Source organism: Podarcis melisellensis, assembly GCF_964234715.1.
Source record: "Podarcis melisellensis genome assembly, chromosome: 16".
Lineage (NCBI taxonomy): Eukaryota > Metazoa > Chordata > Lepidosauria > Squamata > Lacertidae > Podarcis > Podarcis melisellensis.
Window position 1 is genome coordinate 3,880,057 of NC_138533.1, and position 18,442 is coordinate 3,898,498.

The following is an 18,442-nucleotide window of genomic DNA, read 5'->3' on the forward strand; positions in this document are numbered from 1 at the left end:
CAGTGGAATTTGCTGCCAAGGAGTGTGGTGGAGTCTCCTTCTTTGGAGGTCTTTAAGCAGAGGCTTGACAACCATATGTCAGGAGTGCTCTGATGGTGTTTCCTGCTTGGCAGGGGGTTGGACTCGATGGCCCTTGGGGTCTCTTCCAACTCTAGGATTCTATGATTCTATAAGTCTGTGAGATTGGTTCCGTAGGTGTTATGCAAAACGGGAAACGACAGCAAGAGATCCACGATAATGCTCCAAAATGCAAACCTAGCATTTCTCTATTTTTTTTGCACCGCACAAGATATTATGGGGTGTCCCGTGAATCCTCTGGATGAAATAGGGGAAGAACGTTGCCTCAGGAGAGTGAGGAAAATTCTCAGGGATGATTCACACCCTGACCGGCACTTTCTTGATCTCCTGCTCTCAGGCAGAAGATATAGAAGCATGATTAGTCGCACCAACAGGGTAAAGAACAGCTTCTATCTGTGGGCTGTTAGGCTGCTGAATGAAAAGATAACAACAGGGCAACTAACTGACTTTTGGATTTGGTGAGTGTGCGTCAGTAAACGAGGAGAATTAAGACTAAGAGAGCTGAGTGGGGGGTGCTGTGTAATCTCACTGTATACAAGTTGTACAAGTGACAGTAAAATATTTCAATTTCAATTATACTATGGAAGTCCCTCCCACAGGAGACAGCGATAGGCACCAATTCAGACGGCTTTAAAAGAGGAGTGGAAAACTTGACAGAGAAGGCTATCAATGGCTACTAGCCACAATTAGTGCCAGATTTAGGTTTGATGAGGCCTTAAGCTACTGAAGGTAATGGGGCCCTTTATATGTACAGCTGTTCTTTGTCAACAAGAAATTGTCACTGTTTATTGTGTTGAATTTATGCTATATGGTAATTTATGGAGCTAGTGAATGTAAAGGGACCCCTGACCATTATGTCCAGTCGTAGCCGACTCTGGGGTTGCGGCGCTCATCTCGCTTTATTGGCCGAGGGAGCCGGCATACAGCTTCCGGGTCATGTGGCCAGCATGACTAAGCCGCTTCTGGCGAACCAGAGCAGCGCACAGAAACACCGTTCACCTTCCCGCCAGAGTGCTACCTATTTATCTACTTGCACTTTGACGTGCTTTCGAACTGCTAGGTTGGCAGGAGCAAAGACCGAGCAATGGGAGCTCACCCCGTCGTGGGGATTCAAACTGCCAACCTTCTGATTGCCAAGTCCTAGGTTCTGTTGTTTAACCCACAGTGCCACCCGCGTCCCTAATTTATGGAGCTAATAGGTATCTAAAGCCATTCACATAATTACAAGTAGGAGCCTACAGAACACAAAACACTGTTGCTGTATGCAGGTTATATTTCATTTGTTTTTGGAAATGTAAATCCAGGTTTTTTTCCTTTAAATTTTTTTGGGGGCCCCCAAGAGAGTGGGGCCCTAAGCTATAGCTTGTTTAGCTTATACGTAAATCCGACACGGGTCATGATGGCTCTGCTCCACAGTTGCAGGCAGCAATGCTTATGAACATCAGTTGCAGGAAACCACAGAGATATGCTCTTGTGCTTGAGTCCTGCTTGCAGGTTATCCCATTTGGCATCTGGTTGGCCACTGTGGGGATGCGGGTGGCCCTGTGGGTTAAACCACAGAGCCTAGGACTTGCTGATCAGAAGGTTGGCGGTTCGAATCCCCGCGATGGGGTGAGCTCCCGTTTCTCGGTCCCTGCTCCTGCCAACCTAGCAGTTTGAAAGCACCTCAAAGTGCAAGTAGATAAATAGGTACTGTTCCGGTGGGAAGGTAAACGGTATTTCCGTGCGCTGCTCTGGTTCGCCAGAAGCGGCTTAGTCCTGCTGGCCACATGACCCGGAAGCTGTACGCCAGCTCCCTTGGCCAATAAAGCGAGATGAACGCCGCAACCCCAGAGTCGGTCACAACTCGACCTAATGGTCAGGGGTCCCTTTACCTTTATCTTTTTGGCCACTGTGAGAATGCTGGACTAGATGGGCCCTTGGCCTGATCCCACAGGCTCTCTTATGAAGGTAGCAAGTCAGAGGTTGGTGGGGCAGTTCCCCATTCGCCCAGACAGAGCAGGCACCACTGCTTTATGAAATCCCACACCCCGTTTAAAGCCCTAAACGGCCTCAGCCCAGTATTCCTGAAGGAGCGTCTCCACCCCCATCGTCCAGCCTGGACACTGAGGTCCAGCACCGAGGGCCTTCTGGCGGTTCCCTCGCTGCAAGAAGTGAGGTTACAGGGAACCAGGCAGAGGGCCTTCTTGGTGATGGCACCCGCCCTGTGGAATGCCCTCCCACCAGATGTCAAAGAGATAAACAACTATATGACATTTAGAAGACATCTGAAGGCAGCGCTGTATTGGGAAGTTTTTAATGACTGATGTTTTAATGTATTTCTAATCTTTTGCTGGAAGCCGCCCAGAGTGGCTGGGGAAACCCAGCCAGGTGGGCGGGGTAGAAATAATAATAATAATTCATCATCATCATCATCATCATCATCATCATCATCCCAGAGGCACAGGAACCCTTGGCAAGGGGGGGAAAGGTGGCAATAACCCTGCCAGAACAGTTTCCCCAACATTGTCTTCAGAAAAGCAGCTTTGTATGTAAGAAAGTTCCTTTTTTTCAATCTCCGTTATCCCCTATTAGCAGGATTGAGTAAGACCAGACAAGAAAGGCTGCCAGCCAGAGTAGACAGTATGGAGCCAATCTGCCTTGTTTTACAGCTGATTCCTCTTCTGAGCCAACAAAAACGTCCCCAGACGGACCGCTAGGGGGCACATTTTCTCTTTGAAGAAGCAACATCTCATTACCTTAGTTTAAAGCAAAGCTGAGCCGTGGGAGACTAGGAACGGAGAAGTGAAACCAGTTCAGCATATATATTTTTGTTTGTTTCTGGGGTCTCCACACCACAGATCTGCTCTTCAGCGCAAGAAAGTGGGCAACTGAAAAGCCAAACAGACAGACACAGATCTTGTGCCTTCAAACCGCAATAGAGAGCCTTGGACAATAGAGAGTTGGGTTGTATCTGATGCCAAAGAGGAAAAGTAGAAATGAATCGATTTGGACTAACGTAGGCCCTACCTGGAGATGAACCTGGGACCTTCTGCATGCAAAGCAGGTGTCCCAACACCACTGAGCTTCGGCCCGTCTCCTTAACTGGAAAACAAAGGGAAGCAGATTTCAACTAGGAGAAATTCTCTCCCACTGCCCAACAATCAAACAGGCTGTCTCCCCGCAATTGAGTTATTTATGCAGGGGCTGGACGGCTGTCAATCAGGGATCTGGCCTCCTAAGGCTCTGCAGTTTGAGCAGCGGAGGCAGGCAGGTCCATTCGGATGAAGGGGGCACTGCCCCACCAAACTCGGCCTGCCCTCAGCCAGCCTCTACCTCCCTGCCCCCTTACTTAGAACCAGATTTTTTTGGGGGGTGCTATATCACTTTCCTATTCTTCCTCACTCATCATTGCCCCTTTGTGAACTCAGCAGAGCGGAGGAGGAGGAGGGGGACAAAACTGGAATGAGTCGGACTGGCTCTGGCGCCCCCTACTGTTCGACTCCCTGCCTTCTGTCCCATCAGTCTCAACGTTCACCGGGCTGGACGACTTGACTGATGGATTGCATTTATAAATCACCTTTTTCTCCTCCAAGGAGGTCAAGGTGTTGTAGGTGGCTCTCTCGCCTCCTCATTTAGTCCCCACAACGACCCTTCGAGGTAGGATAGGCTGGGAGAGGCAGCGACTGGCGAAAGGTCAGACCCAGTGAGCTTCACGCCCGAGTGAGGATTCGAACCCTCGTCTCTCCCAGGGTTCCTAGTCCACCCCTCGAAGGGTGTGGCAGGAGAGGAAGGCAAGTGTGGCAGGGAGATTCAAGGACGCTCGATACTCTATTTTGGGAATGATTCATGTTCTTACTTATCTGCATTGTTTGTACTTTCTCAGTGTCCCGTGATCACATTATAAAGCAGCTGTGTTCTGTGTCATAAATCAAACACAGCGAGTTGTTTTTTCTTTTCATTTTCCAGTGTTATTTCTTAATAAAAAATTAGGTGTGGCGTGAGCAAATTTTTATTCCGAAAGTGTGGCCCAGAGAAAAACAGCTTGAGAACCGCGGTCCTCGTCCAACACTCTAACCAGTACACCACACTGCCTTTCCAGTTCCACGATTCTACATCCTGCGTTCTCCTTGGAAGCATCGGCTTGGCTGTCACTGAAAATATGGCCGCCTTGGTCGGATCCAGAAAGGCTCTGTTTGTACCCTGACTCTCTGCAACTTGCCGCCGTAGATCTAATCGGAATGTCAAGATTCAGAGGACGTGCTCGTCTGAAGATCAGGCGCCGGGAACGGACAACACCGCAGGCGACTTGCGGTTTCTGATAACCATCTGGCTGACCGCTGTCGGAAACAACATACTGGGTTAGGCAGGACTCAGGATCTCAGCTTGCCAGCAGAGGGCGCCAGAGAGCTGCTTCTGCAATGGACTTCCTCCTCCTTTTGATCGATAACTTTCTACACCTTGACTTCATTGAGCCAATTCCCGGCGCATTGTTCCCTGCAGGCGAGCGATTGTTTGGCCGCGGCTGGTTCCTTCCTCTGCCTGCCCGAGATGAATGGTCTCTGGAAACAACAGCTGCCGCTGCATCTCGGACATTTCCTGCTCAGCAGCTGCAGCAGGAGAATGCAAGCTTGAATCAACAAGGCAGGCCTTTTAACGCCACCCCTGCGGGCGCAAGGCAGAGGACCTCGTGTGAGTTTGCATGCACACACGATTTGCATGCATCATAGTGCACATGCCCTGACTACGATTTGTCCCCTGCATTTGTCGGTTACATCACAATCCCCAGTTGTTCGGCGCCAGATTAACAGCTGGTAAGGTCTTGTGTTAAAACCTTGATAAAACAAAGAGTCTTGGAGAAAAGCAATGACAAACCTGGACAGCATCTTAAAAAGCAGAGACATCACCTTGCCGACAAAGGTTCGTATAGTTAAAGCTATGGTTTTCCCAGTAGTGATGTATAGAAGTGAGCTGGACCTTCTTGGTAGTGGAACGCCTTCCCACCAGATGTCAAAGACAACTACCAGACTTTCAGAAGGCATCTGAAGGCAGCCCTCTTTAGGGAAACCTTTAACATTTAACAGACCACTGTATTTTATACTCTGTTGGAAGCTGCCCAGAGTGGCTGGGGAAACCCAGCCAGATGGGCGGGGTATATGGTAAATAATAAATTCTATTCTATTCTATTCTAACTGGGCAAGCAGCCCTGGTGGCTTCCTGTGGCAGTGAGTTCCACAAGTTAACTGTGCACAAAGCGGACTTAGAATCAAGGACATCAGCGGGATAGGAGTGTTGGCACTATGGGACTTTATTTCAGGGGTTTGGGAGCTCAGGCCTGGGGGCTGGACCTGGTAGATTTGACACCGATTGCCCCGTCCATTTTTGCCCCGGGCCCCTCCCTCCTCTGCCAAGTGGCCCCTGGAAGGCTGCTCAGAAAGGGGTGCGGCCCTCAATTCCACTCTCTTCTCCTGCTTCAGTTCCTTAGCAAGAAGGACCTAGAAACCATGAACCAGTTTTTCTGCAGAGACCAGGACCAGCCGTACCAACTCATCATTAACCTATTTGGAAGTCAGGCCTCTAGTCCTCATTATTCTTTCATCAGCACCCTTCCCCAAGGAGGCTTTCCGCACGCTTGGCCCTCACCTGCCGTTATTTGGGGGTAAATTCGGAGAGGCAGGCTCCAGATTAAACAGCAAGCACTTAAATCGTCCTCTCTGTGTATCTGTCTTTTTCCCCTTCCCTTTCTATTTTTATTAAAAATGCCCTGAAATATTGACGAAGGTTGGAACGCTTCAGCTGTTTATGAACTCCAGGAAGCTGCCGGGGGCAGCCGGAGCCGTTGGTTGCTGTTCTCCGCTGTGACAGACCCATAACACCGTACGGCTTTTTACAGCTAGAAGTGGGGGTGGGCTAGTAAAAACACTCGGCCGAGAGGGGGTCGCTTTACTGTCAAAACTTCTGCCCTGCCCGTCCAGCCCAGCTCTCACGGACAGCCAAAGACTCCCTTCCCGGCCTTTTGCAGACTGTAATTTTCATTTGCTCTGCAATTGTCCACCTTCCGATTTAAAAAAGGGGGGAGACTCCTGTCAAAAACCCAGGAGAGGTGCTGCCAGCCAGTGTAGGCGCAGACCCTACAAGTGTCCTTGTTTTCCAAGGCTGTCCCAGATTTACAGAAACTGTCCAAGTTTCTGATCTGATCCCAGAATGTCCCGCTTTTCCTTAAAGGTAAAGGGACCCCTGATCATCAGGTGCAGCCGCGGATGACTCTGGGGTTGCGGCGCTCATCTCGCTTTACTGGCCGAGGGAGCCGGCATGCAGCTTCCGGGTCATGTGGCCAGCAGGACTAAGCCGCTAATATAAGGTAAAGGTAAAGGTACCCCTGCCCATACGGGCCAGTCGTGTCCAACTCTAGGGTTGTGCGCCCATCTCACTCTAGAGGCCGGGGGCCAGCGCTGTCCAGAGACACTTCCGGGTCACGTGGCCAGCATGACAAAGCTGCTCTGGCGAGCCAGCACCAGCGCAGCGCACGGAAACGCCGTTTACCTTCCCACTATAAAGCGGTACCTATTTATCTACTTGCACTTAGGAGTGCTTTCAAACTGCTAGGTGGGCAGGAGCTGGGCCGAAAGACGGGAGCTCACCCCGCCGCGGGGATTCGAACCGCCGACCATACGATCGGCAAGTCCTAGGCGCTGAGGTTTTACCCACAGTGCCACCCGCGTCCCAAGCTGCTAATATATTACGTAATATTTTGTTGGTAGCTGCCCAGAGTGGCTGGGGAAGTCCAGACAGATGGGCGCGGTATAAATAAATTATTATTATTATTATTATTATTATTATTATTATTATTATTATTATTATTATTATTATTATTAGTGTTGAGCCCAGGAGATCCTCTTCCAGGCAGACTCGAGCCCATTTGGAATCAACAGGAAGTAGTTGAGATTCTTGCATTGCAAGGGGGTTGGGGGTCCCTTGCAGCTCTACAATTACAAAGCTGTTTCATTTTAAGCAGTTAGCAAGTGGCGAGAAACCCCACTGCAAGGAACCATTTCTGACAATTCCCCCCCTTCTCACCCTCTCTACCATTCCGGCAAATCTTCCTCAGGGTTTTTTTCTCCCTACTCCCCCCCTCCCCAGTCTTTTAATCAGTTATTTGAAGTGGAGTTAAACAAAGACTCAGAGACAGCCTCATATGAAGTGAGCACTTAAACCTCCCTTAAGGCGCTCTCTGAAACATTGAGGAGGGAACAGCGCATCCACGGTTATTTATGAGCTGGAGATGGGGGGGGGAGAGGGGGGGAAGGCCCGTTCTGTTGGACTTAATGGGCGTCCCTTGGGGATGTTTACGTCCTCCGGGCCCCAGCCCAGGCCGAACAAGGCTCCCAAGGAGCCTCTGAAGGTGCCTGTAAATTCAGGGTGGCAATAAATAATAATAATAATAATAATAATAATAATAATAATAATAATAATAATAATAATAATATTTATACCCCAACCATCTGGCTGGGTTTCCCCAGCCACTCTGGACAGCTTCCAACCAAATATTAAAAACAATACAACGTCAGACATTAAAAACTAAACAGGGCCACCTTCAGTTGTCTTTTAAAAATAAAATAGTTGTTTATTTCCTTAACATCTGACGGGAGGGCGTTCCACAGGGTGGGCGCCACCACCGAGAAGGCCCTCTGCCTGGTTCCCTGTAACTTTGCTTCTCACAGGGAGGAAACCGCCAGAAGGCCCTCGGAGCTGGACCTCAGCGTCCGGGCAGAACTATGGGGGTGGAGACGCTCCTTTAGGTATACTGGGCCGAGGCCGTTTAGGGCTTTCAAGGTCAGCACCAACACTTTGAATTGTGCTCTGAAATGTACTGGGAGCCAATGTAGGTCTTTCAAGACTGGTGGGTGGCCATCTCCCAATCACCAGTCTAGCGGCCGCTCCCAGCAGTGTATATAAAGGATAACTGTAAAACTTTAAAAACACTGGCCGGACTGAAATAGCTCTTACAATGTATGGCAGATGTAAGGTTAAAAAATAGAATACGCAATATAAGAAGATAAGGGATACTCGCTGAAGGGATGGAGAGAAGTTGCAAGCGCTGCAGAGCTAAAAGTATCTATGTGATTTACTGAAGCTCAACATCAAAAAAACGAAGATCATGGCCACTGGTCCCATCACCTCCTGGCAAATAGAAGGGGAAGAAATGGAGGCAGTGAGAGATTTTACTTCTTGGGCTCCATGATCACTGCGGATGGTGACAGCAGTCACAAAATTAAAGGACGCCTGCTTCTTGGGAGAAAAGCAATGACAACCCTAGACAGCATCTTAAAAAGCAGAGACATAACCTTGCCAACAAAGGTCCGTATAGTTAAAGCTATGGCTTTCCAAGTAGTGATGTATGGAAGTGAGAGCTGGACCATCAAGAAGGCTGATCGCTGAAGAATGGATGCTTTTGAATTCTGGTGTTAGAGGAAACTCTTGAGAGTCCCATGGACTGCAAGAAGTTCAAAACTCTCCACTCTTAAGGAAATCAGTGCTCACTGGAAGGACAGATCCTGAAGCTGAGGCTCCAGTATTTTGTCCACCTCATGAGAAGAGAAGACTCGCTGGAAAAGACCCTGATGTTGGGAAAGATGGAGGGCACAAGGAGAAGGGGACGACAGAGGACGAGATGGTGGGACAGTGTTCTCGAAGAGACCAACATGAGTTTGACCAAACTGCGGGAGGCAGTGGAAGACAGGGGTGCCTGGCAAGCTCTGGTCCAGGGGGTCACAAAGAGGCGGACACGACTAAACGACTAAATAATAACAACAACAACTGTAAAAGTATGTACAAGACAAATAATGATATTTTATTTAAAAGAATCTTCCAACGTTCAGCTTCGCCCGAAGTCCTGAGTTCAAGTGTTAACGCATTGGGGCATTTGCGGGGGCCGCTGAGTGAGCTGTGAGGATGCCAGATTTGAAAGGTTTTGGGCCTGATCTGGCACATGACGCCTTTTCGATAAATTTTATTAAAGTGTGGCAGAAAGCATGCAAAGGTCTCCCCTCTGTTTTGTGTTTCCAGTGAGATCGGTTTCTTTTTATCTTTGATAACGATGATATTGAGTATTTAATATTAACAGGCACGGCCGTTATCCACCCGAGTTTGCCTGAATCTCCCCGTTTTTTCCAGAGGGAATGAGGCCATCAGAGTAAATAAACAAAGAAAATGATGAGAGGAGAAGGAGGACGAGGAGGAGTGGTCACCAATGGCATTGGGCACCCATCGCTTTCCGCCCTGCCTTAGGAAATTAATTGAAAAATCCACTTGCCGTGGAACAGTGGGAGATTGAATTGTCGAGAGGGGGAGCGGGCAGAAAAGGAATGCTTCGCGTCCCCCGCTGCAAGGTAATCACTGAGCAGAGAAAATCTCTGCTGGGTAATTTTCTGCTAAATCCTCCAAACAGCCGAGGAGAATTACACATCCCGTCTCCTTTATTGTGTGTGCGTGTGTGTATATACACACACACACGCAGGCGCGAACCCAGGCGCTTGCCGAGGCCAGATATTTATATATATCTATCTTTCTATATATGGGTTTTTTTTAAGGTGTTGTTGCTCCTTAAAAGTTATTTCCAAAGGAAAGATCTCCGGAGGATCATCTCGGCTAAGTGCCGTGTATCATCTTGTAATGGGATTGGCAGATCACCCAGAACTCTCGCTGGAGGGGAAAAAGCAATTTTGCAAACATTGGCGTAAACACTGGCGTCAGGATGGCATTTTGAGAGACAGAGAGAGAGAGAGAGGTGAGAGTCTGGATTAAAGCCCCATTTCAGGTTTCTTTTTTGGGGGGGCACTGAGACCCCAACAGTTTATTTTATAAATTGCATTTATATCCCCCCTCCCAAGACGGCGCGTGTGCTTCTCCCTCTCATTTAACCCTCACTCATTTAACCCTCATTTAAACCTCACATGCAACCCTGTGAGGTAGGCTGAGAGAGGCAGGGACTGGCCAAAGGTCACACCCTATGAGCTCAGGTGGCCGAGTGTCAGGATTCGAACCCGGGTCGCTCCCAGGTCCGAGTCCGGCACTCTCTAACCGCTACACCATGCTAGTAAAGGTAAAGGGACCCCTGACCATTAGGTCCAGTCGTGGCTGACTCTGGGGTTGTGGCGCTCATCTCGCTTTACTGGCCGAGGGAGCCGGCGTACAGCTTCCGGGTCATGTGGCCAGCAGGACTAAGCCGCTTCTGGCGAACCAGAGCAGCGCACCGAAACGCCGTTTACCTTCCTGCCGGAGCATTACCTATTTATCTACAGTCATACCTTGGGTTACAGCCACTTCAGGTTGTGTTTTTTTGGGTTACGGACCTGCCGAAACCCAGAAGTACCGGAACAGGTTACTTCCGGGTTTCGGCAGTCGCGCATGTGCAGAAGCACTGAATTGCAACATGCACGTGCGCAGATGCAGGTTGCGAACATGCATCCCAAACGGATCACATTCGCAACCCGAACGTCCACTATACTTACACTTTGACATGCTTTCGAACTGTTAGGTTGGCAGGAGCAGGGACCGAGCAATGAAAGCTCACCCTGTCATGGAGATTCGAACCGGCAGCCTTCTGATCGGCCAGCCCTAGGCTCTGTGGTTTAACCCACAGTGCCACCCGCGTCCCCCACACCACGCTAGCCCTCATTTAAAGTAGTTGCCCTGCCAGCCCCGAGGGGAGGGGATTGTGCCGCGTGACCTGCCACTGCTGACCCCAATGTGAAAAACCTGAAACCAGGAATATCCTTTCCCCCGTCTCAAACCTCTCTGCCTTCCTTCTGCTCACTTGGAAGCCAGAAAGGCAAGCTGGTGGAGTAAACGAGGGGGTCAGCCTAGACTACTGCATTGGTATTGACATGGGGCTGCCCTTGGAAGCCGCACTTGGAGACTCGGGTTCGAATGTTGCACACAGTGATGAAAGCTCACCAGATGCGACCTTGGGCTACACGCCTCAGTCTAACCTACCTCATAGGGTTGTCGTTGGGACTGAGGAGGGGCAGAACCACCTACACCCCTTGGAGGGCGATAGAAATACAAGAAATACAGGAAATAATAATTATTTTTTAAATGCAAAGGGCCTTTGTGATTTATTATGGCATCGGCTTTCGGGAAGCCCGGCCATGGGTGATAAACTGTAATAAATCTGTTACGGTCAAGCGATAAACAAATTATATTGCATTCTAATAAACCTGTCTGATTTCCGGACGGGTTCGTTTTCCAAGCCTGCTGCGTTCTCAGCCTTCTCCACCTGCAAAAACAACACGCCCCCCCCTAACTAATTCAAACAATGAGTTCATCAATGGCCGGGAGATCAGGTGTTTCCTTGGTGGGTCGGGGTCCTTCCTTACCCACCGGCCACCTGGGACGGTGTGGGGAGAGAGAGAGAGAGACAGACAGAGTGGGGGGGAGCCATCTGTCAGTGGGAAACAGGAAGGAACAGCCGCCGCCGCCCCCCCCAAAAACCCCCATGGAGTCTCCGGCTCACAGCCATCAATTCTTCTTGCAGTCAACGCAAGTCAAGGGGGAGGAAAGGAGAGAGAAAATCTCGCCCAGACGTCTAGCAGGCGGCCCGATCAAACGGAGTGCTGATGGTGGAGGTCGTAGCAATCTGCCAGATGTTCAGGGAGAGTTGGAACTCGCAAGGAGAGCATAGATTTCCCCGGGAGCATCTGGCCCGAATTTTGCAAAAGGACCACGGTTCCAAAACAAGACCACTTGCACCGCCCCTGCTAAATGCATTATTATTAGGCTAACCTGCATAGCTGTCAACCTCCCCCTTTTCTTGCGAGGAATCCTATTCGGAATAAGGGAAAGGGTGGGTGGGAAATCCCATTAATAAAAGAATGGCAAATTCAACTTTGGGAATATATAAATTTGGCAAGATTTGCAGTATTCTTAAGGGGACAATCGGACCAAAAATTAGCAAAAGAATGGGACTGTGTCAGCAAACTTTTTCAGCAGGGGGCCGGTCCACTGTCCCTCAGAGCTTGCGGGGGCTGGACTATTTTTTTTTGGGGGGGGGGAATGAACGAATTCCTATGCCCCACAAATAACCCAGAGATGCATTTTAAATAAAAGGGCACATTCTACTCCTGTAAAAACACGCTGATTCCCGGACCGTCCGCGGGCCGGATTGAGAACGTGATTGGGCCGGATCTGGCCCCCGGGCCTTAGTTTGCCTACCCATGATCTAGAGTAAGTATATTGGTATGTAAATAATGAAGCTTTGTAGGGTTAAAGAAATGGAAAAAATGGTGCAAAAGGTATAAAGATAAAGGTAATTTACATTAGAAGCAACAATTCAGAAAGATTAAAAACTTTGAGGTCTCAAAACAGAGGAAGGAAGTCAATGTGTACGTGTATTTGTACGTAAAGTTTGTTAAGATAATATGGTTTTCTTTGTAGGTTTGTTTTCTGCTCTTTTTGTTTCATTTCCTCCCCCCTTTATCAATTTTATGTTTCTAATTGTTGTTGTAATTTCGCTTTGAAAATAAAGAAAAATAAAAAGGAGGGGAGAGTTGCTCTTGTGTTCGAATCCTCCTTGTACTTTTTCCACAGGTTGGCCGCTGTGAGAAAAGATGTTGGACTGGATGGGCTCCCTCTGGCCTGATCCAGCAGGGCTTTTCTTATGGAATCAAATAAACAAGGAGAGTTGAGAGCCCACCAACTGCTTTATAGATCTCTGTGCAATTCCAGCTGGAGGGGCAGGTATATTAAGGGTGCAGTTTTATGTACCAGAGACTGGGAGCATCTATTTCCCCCCCCTTCTGGTGCTGCTAGGCTCCCTCCTCCTTTGCTCATCCCCTGTGGTCAGCATGACCAATGGTTGGAGCTGATGACGGGAGCCGGGAGTCTTTCAATATCTGGAGGTTCCCCCCCAAACCCCCCCAAGATATAACCCAAACTGGCAACTCCGGAGAAAACTCACAAAACAGGGTCTCCACAGACGTCCCCGTTTCCAAAATTCCCGCGAGCAAAGGGAAAGAACTCAAAGAAACGGTTCTTCAAGACACAAAGAGATTATACATATATTTCAAGCATCGACTTGGGACAGATAATTCTGGATACCAAATGTACAGGTCCTCAGCTCTGCTGGACAGGGCCTCCGGATTGCTGTTCCTACACAGTAGGATATATTTATTGTCTCTGCTCTTTTCATATATGAAGTTAAACAAGGAAATATACACATCTATGAATACCTATGTACAACGCTTTTTTTAAAAGACCTTCCGAGAGCAGTGTGCCAAAAAAAAAACAAAACAAAACCAACCACCCTCCATGTGTGAGTTTTCCCCCTCCTTTTTTTTGGAAACAAAAAATTGGAACGGAGGCTTTCGACCTCGCCTGACACCCGCTCGGTTTGTATTCGTGGCAGGATCAACTGTCCTTTCCAAGGCTGCGGAAGCAGACGACAGCTGCTGAATCCCTTCGAAAGGAGAGATTTCTCCCCTCTCTGCTTCTTGAAGTGCTATCAAACCCATAAAGGATGCAGCCAACAGTTTTAGGGACTGATGTAAACATCTGGAGAGATTCAAACAGGGGTCTATATTTTTAAAAAGAGAACCCCCTCCCCGCTTTTTTTAATATCTCATAATTTTTTTAATATGGTTGCGTCTAATCAGCAAGGGAAATGGGGCTTTAGACCTGATCGCCTCTAGCGAGTCAGAAATGTTCCCAGGCGACCAAGCTTAACTTTTGTAAGCTGGGGCGCTAGCCTGTCCTTCCTGTGTTTTGCTTGCTAGTCACCAACCCATGCATGTTCTCATACGTGGGGCAAATTCCTTGGAAACGAGGCCGCCGGAGGTCTTGAGGACTAGCGACTTGTGAGAACTTGGTTTGCAAAACCGGCTTAATTCGCGGAGCTAAAAACGAATAAAAAAAGAGGGGTTAAGGGCCAAGGGAATAAATGGACAATCTTAACTCCGGTGTCGGAAGGTGGCGGTGAAAAGTCGGTGAATGAAAAATATGAGGTTTAAGGGGATCTCAAATGCTACATTCTGCTCTCCAGAAGGAGCTGGGATCTGCACGGTCCAGAATATTCTTGCCGAAGAAGTAACTCGGAAGCAACTGTTCAAGAGTGAGCCACAAGCTTGTCCCTGTCCCAGCTCCACCTTCGGTCCAAAAGTCAAGCCCAACAACTTGGAATAGTTCTGGAAACTATTTCTCCAGGGAGACTGTCCCCAACTTTCAGAGTCCGCTACTTCACATTCCCAGGATGGCTGCCCCAAAGAAATAAAATAAACGGACACCATGTTCTGGTCTCAAAGAAAGAAAAGTGCTACAATTTTGGTTTGGGGGACAAGGTCTTCCCTCGGCGGGGGGCACCCAACATGCTACATTCTAGACTCAAGGAAGGGTGCCGATAAAATGGCTCCAAACGCAGATTTTGTGCCGGAGGCCGCCGTGGCCACGTCAAGAGTCCCATTTCCAAAAGCAGTCCTCCTGTGTGTGTATAGGGTACCCAGCCCCAAAGCTAGCAAGGCCCGGGCCATTGTGGCTTTGAAGCCTGCTGTGAGAATATGTGAACCTCAAATGTAGATCGGAAGCCAATTCAAGGTGAAAATAGCCTAAATTGGCCAAAGTGGTGAGCCTACTGTGATTTTTGCCCAAAGGGTGCAGAAACCCGACATTCTAGAAAGCTCCAGAGTTTGCGTTCTGCTTTAGCAACCTTCTAGTCCTCAAGTCCTCAAACGGGGGCGATCTGGACACAGAAGTCGCCCGGACGTCTCCTACAACAACCAGTTGCTACTTTCCTTCTCCCTTTATGAACCCCATCCCGGCCATCTATCTCCTTGCCCCCCAAACGAGCCTGCCCGAATTTTCGGAAGCAGAATTGCACGAAGGCAAGGCGAAAAGAACTGTGGTAACCTCTATTGGTGCATCAATTGCGGGTGCCCGGGATTCAGGAATGGCCTTTGCCCCTCAAAGCCACCTGTCTGAATGCCTTCGAAGACAGGAAAAAGGAGCGGAATCTGCTTATTTTGGCAACTCGGCTCAGTGGTCACGGGGAGGACCGGATAGGTCAAAGGAGTTGCCCGCAGCACGAGGCAGCCAATGGGGAGAGAGGAAAACCCAGCGCTTCCCCTCCCACCATTTCCCATATGCAAACGCCTCCCCCCCGGTGAACCGCTGCAAGGCACGCTGGGAGTTGTAGTCCAGTTGTAGGCAGGTTGGCAGAAGCGAGTCTGTCCGCTTGCCTTCCATCTTGAAACGGCTACGGCGGCGGGAGGCTCCACTTTAGGCCTTGCTTGCCCCCCGGTACAGCTCCGGGTGTCTGAAAAACAAACCCTGGAGGCTCAGTAACTGAATTGCCTGGAGGATTGGGCCAGCGGCGAGGATGGCATGAAAAGCCCCTGGGCGCCCCCTCCTGGCTTGACCAGGGAGACCGATCGCTTGATGCCCCCGTGGCTGGCCAACGGGACCTGATCGCCGTAGCTGTGCTGCCGGGAGAGGAAGATAGCAGGATGGGCACCCTCATGGGGCACCGAGGTCCCCGTGGAGTGCATGCGAGTCAGGAGAGACGAGGGCGGCCGGCCCGCCTGGCCCAGGCTGTGGTGGCGCGACAGCACGCCCCCGCCAACGTTCACCAGCTTGGGGGCGGCGCAGAGTGAGTGTCTGTGCGGCCGGGCGCCCGCTTTCTCGCCGGCCGTAGGCGGGTCCGGCGGCACGTCCAGCCTCCGCGGCAGGCTGTCCCTGGGCAGCGTGGAGGAGCTGTAGTACGGGGCGCTCTCCATGTCGGGAATCTGGGGCTGCACCCGGTTGGCGAAGGAAACAGCCGCGGGGGCGAAGCGGGGGCCGACAAGGCCCTTGGCCGAGGAGCCCTCGGCTTCGTGGAGGTGTTTGAGAAGCTCCTCGAGGGCCGCCACCTCCACCCCTTTGGGCAGGTAGCACTGGGAGTGCCGCACCAGGACGCGTTCCGGGTTGGGGATCTTCTTCTCGTCCAGGTAGCCCGCTAGGGGGGCCTCGTAGCCGCGCAGGTGCCCGGGCCCCGCCACGGCGCTGGCGAACGGGAAAGGGTGGGCATTGGAGACGGGGGTGTGGAACAAGGGCACTTTCCCCTGCGACTCCTTGGCGTTGTTGAAATTCTGGTTCTTCTCCCACTGGTTGCGAATGGCTTTCATGTTCTTGACGGGAAGCTCCGGGGTGGACTCCGGGGTGGGCAAACCGGACAGCTCCGGGTGGTGATCCTTGACGCCCGCCTTGGCCGCGACGGAGGTGGCCGGCGGTTCCTTCTCGCTGGGCAGCAAGGTGGTGTACAGCTTGGTGGCGGCGCCTTCGGCCAAGGCATCTTTAGCCTGCGCCTCCAGCAACCCGTTCATCTTTGCCAGGCTCCGCAGCGACAGCGGGCGCTGGAGGCCGCCCTCAGAGTCCTTCCCGGCTCTCTTGGCTTTCTGGAAGCTGTGGTTGCAGTAGCAGGAGACCAGCAGCCCCGAGAGGAAGGCCCCCAAGACGAAGGCCACGAAGATGCATCCGATCAGGAAGGTGAAGTGGACCGTGGGGGCGTCCTCACGACCGCCCGACTCCTGACGCACGCCTGGAGCCAGAGAAACAGAGAGTTAGGGGGCTGGGCACCAACGTGGCCGCCTCGCTTTAACTGGCAGGTGTGAGGGCATCTCTGGCCCTCTAGGTTGGGACAGCCACCTGACCTGCCGGGGTCAAGACGTGATCTCTGTGGGTTGGGATAGATGCCCCTCGGAACCCTTTCCAGTTGCCCAATTTTATGATTTGATGTTGCCCAACTACAACTCCCAGCATGCATAAGGAAGGATGATGGGAGTTGTAGTTCAACAATCTGGTGAGGGCGGGGCGCAAATTTGCCTCATTTGTATTATACTGGGTTGTGGCCACTGCAAGTCTTACTCAGAGGAGACCCACTGGAATGACTAAGACTAGAAGTAGAATTGTAGAGCTGAAAGGGACATGGGTCAGCCTCCTGCAACGCAGGAAACGTTTGTCCAACAGGCGACTCGAACCCACAGCCCTGAGATTAAGAATCTTGTGCTCTATCCCATCGTCCTGTTCATTAACTTCTATGGGTCTACGCTGAGTAGGGCTTGCGTTGCGTACAGCCCACCGCTCAGGTCCTAGGGAAGACTGGGAAGAGTTTCAGGGACGGGGCAGAAATTCTGGACTTCTTCCAAAGTCTTTCCTACTTTCCAGAAGTGGCAGCCAATTTTTTAAAAATAGAGTTACTACCGAAATTTCACCTCAAGCAGACTTGAAAAAAAAGAACAGAAGAAACAAACCCTCAACGTGGAAGAATCTCATATGAGAAATTTGGAAATCAGCCCAAATGAGAAGAAGGTTTTGCTGTAAAGATTAGCAGAACATCACAGCTAGAAAAAGAGCCGTGGGCGTGTGACTAGCCAAATATCTCAATCTGTCTTGGGTTTTTTTTCTGTCTATACATCAAAACAAAACCCACAGAGGTCACATCCACACCATACATTGAAGATGTATGACCCCCCAAAAAAAGAATTCTGGGAACTGTAGTTTACCCCTGCGGCGCTACAATTCCCGGCGCCCAGAACAAACTATGTTTCCCAGGATTCTTTGGGAGACGCCAGGTGTATTGAATGTGCTTCAAACGCGCAGTGTGGGTGCGTCTGCTATTTCTCCTCCGTGGAGAGACAGAATGGCGATGAGGTGGGATGAGGAAGGTTGAAATGGCTGATGGAAAATGGCGCCTGGTGGTTCAGCCGGGTGGATTTTGTAGGCGTGGAGAGACGGTGCCCCTCTTTTACCCAGCCGTCACAAAGCTTCAAGGCTTCTCCTCCCTCTCCCTGTGTGTCCATGGAAAGAGCCGGTATGGGCCAAGGTTTTTGGGTATAATATTCAGCTAAGTGATTGGGTAAGACTATGGAAAGAAGGTTTAAAATTTACGGCATGCAATGTACTAAAAGAAAATGTGATGAAAATGATATATAGATGGCATATTACACCCGTTAAATTAGCAAAAATGTATAAAGTTAATAATAAATGTTGGAAATGTAAAGAAAAAGAGGGAACATTTTATCACATGTGGTGGGAATGTAAGAAGGTGAAAAGCTTCTGGGAGATGATATATAATGAGATGGGGGGAAAAATGTTGAAATATACATTTATAAAGAAACCAGAAGCATTTTTACTGGGCATTGTTGGGAGTGATATAAACAGAAAGGAATGTAAGCTTTTTTTATATGCAACAACAGCAGCGAGAATATTATTGGCCCAAAAATGGAAGCAAGAAGAATTACTGACGATTGAAGAATGGAGGATGAAGTTAATGGACTATGTAGAACTGGATAAACTAACAAGAAGGATTCGAAACCGGCGGCACCAGAAATTCACGGAAGACTGGAGTAAATTTATGGAC

The 18,442-nt window shown here is 49.9% G+C and overlaps 1 protein-coding gene across 4 annotated transcripts in view; it reads right to left on the bottom strand.

Moving 5' to 3' along the window:
* Positions 1-13,087: 13,087 nt before the first annotated feature.
* SEMA6C (semaphorin 6C) overlaps positions 13,088-18,442 on the bottom strand; it is a 127,049-nt gene continuing 121,694 nt past the window's right edge. For 3 of the 4 annotated variants that reach the window (XM_081891361.1, XM_081891363.1, XM_081891362.1), the window contains one exon: positions 13,088-16,621. In XM_081891361.1, coding sequence (XP_081747487.1) covers positions 15,384-16,621 — 1,238 coding nt within the window. In that variant the 3' untranslated portion in view covers positions 13,088-15,383. The remainder of the gene's footprint in view (positions 16,622-18,442) is intronic. The other variant, XR_014163471.1, reaches the window with a different exon arrangement.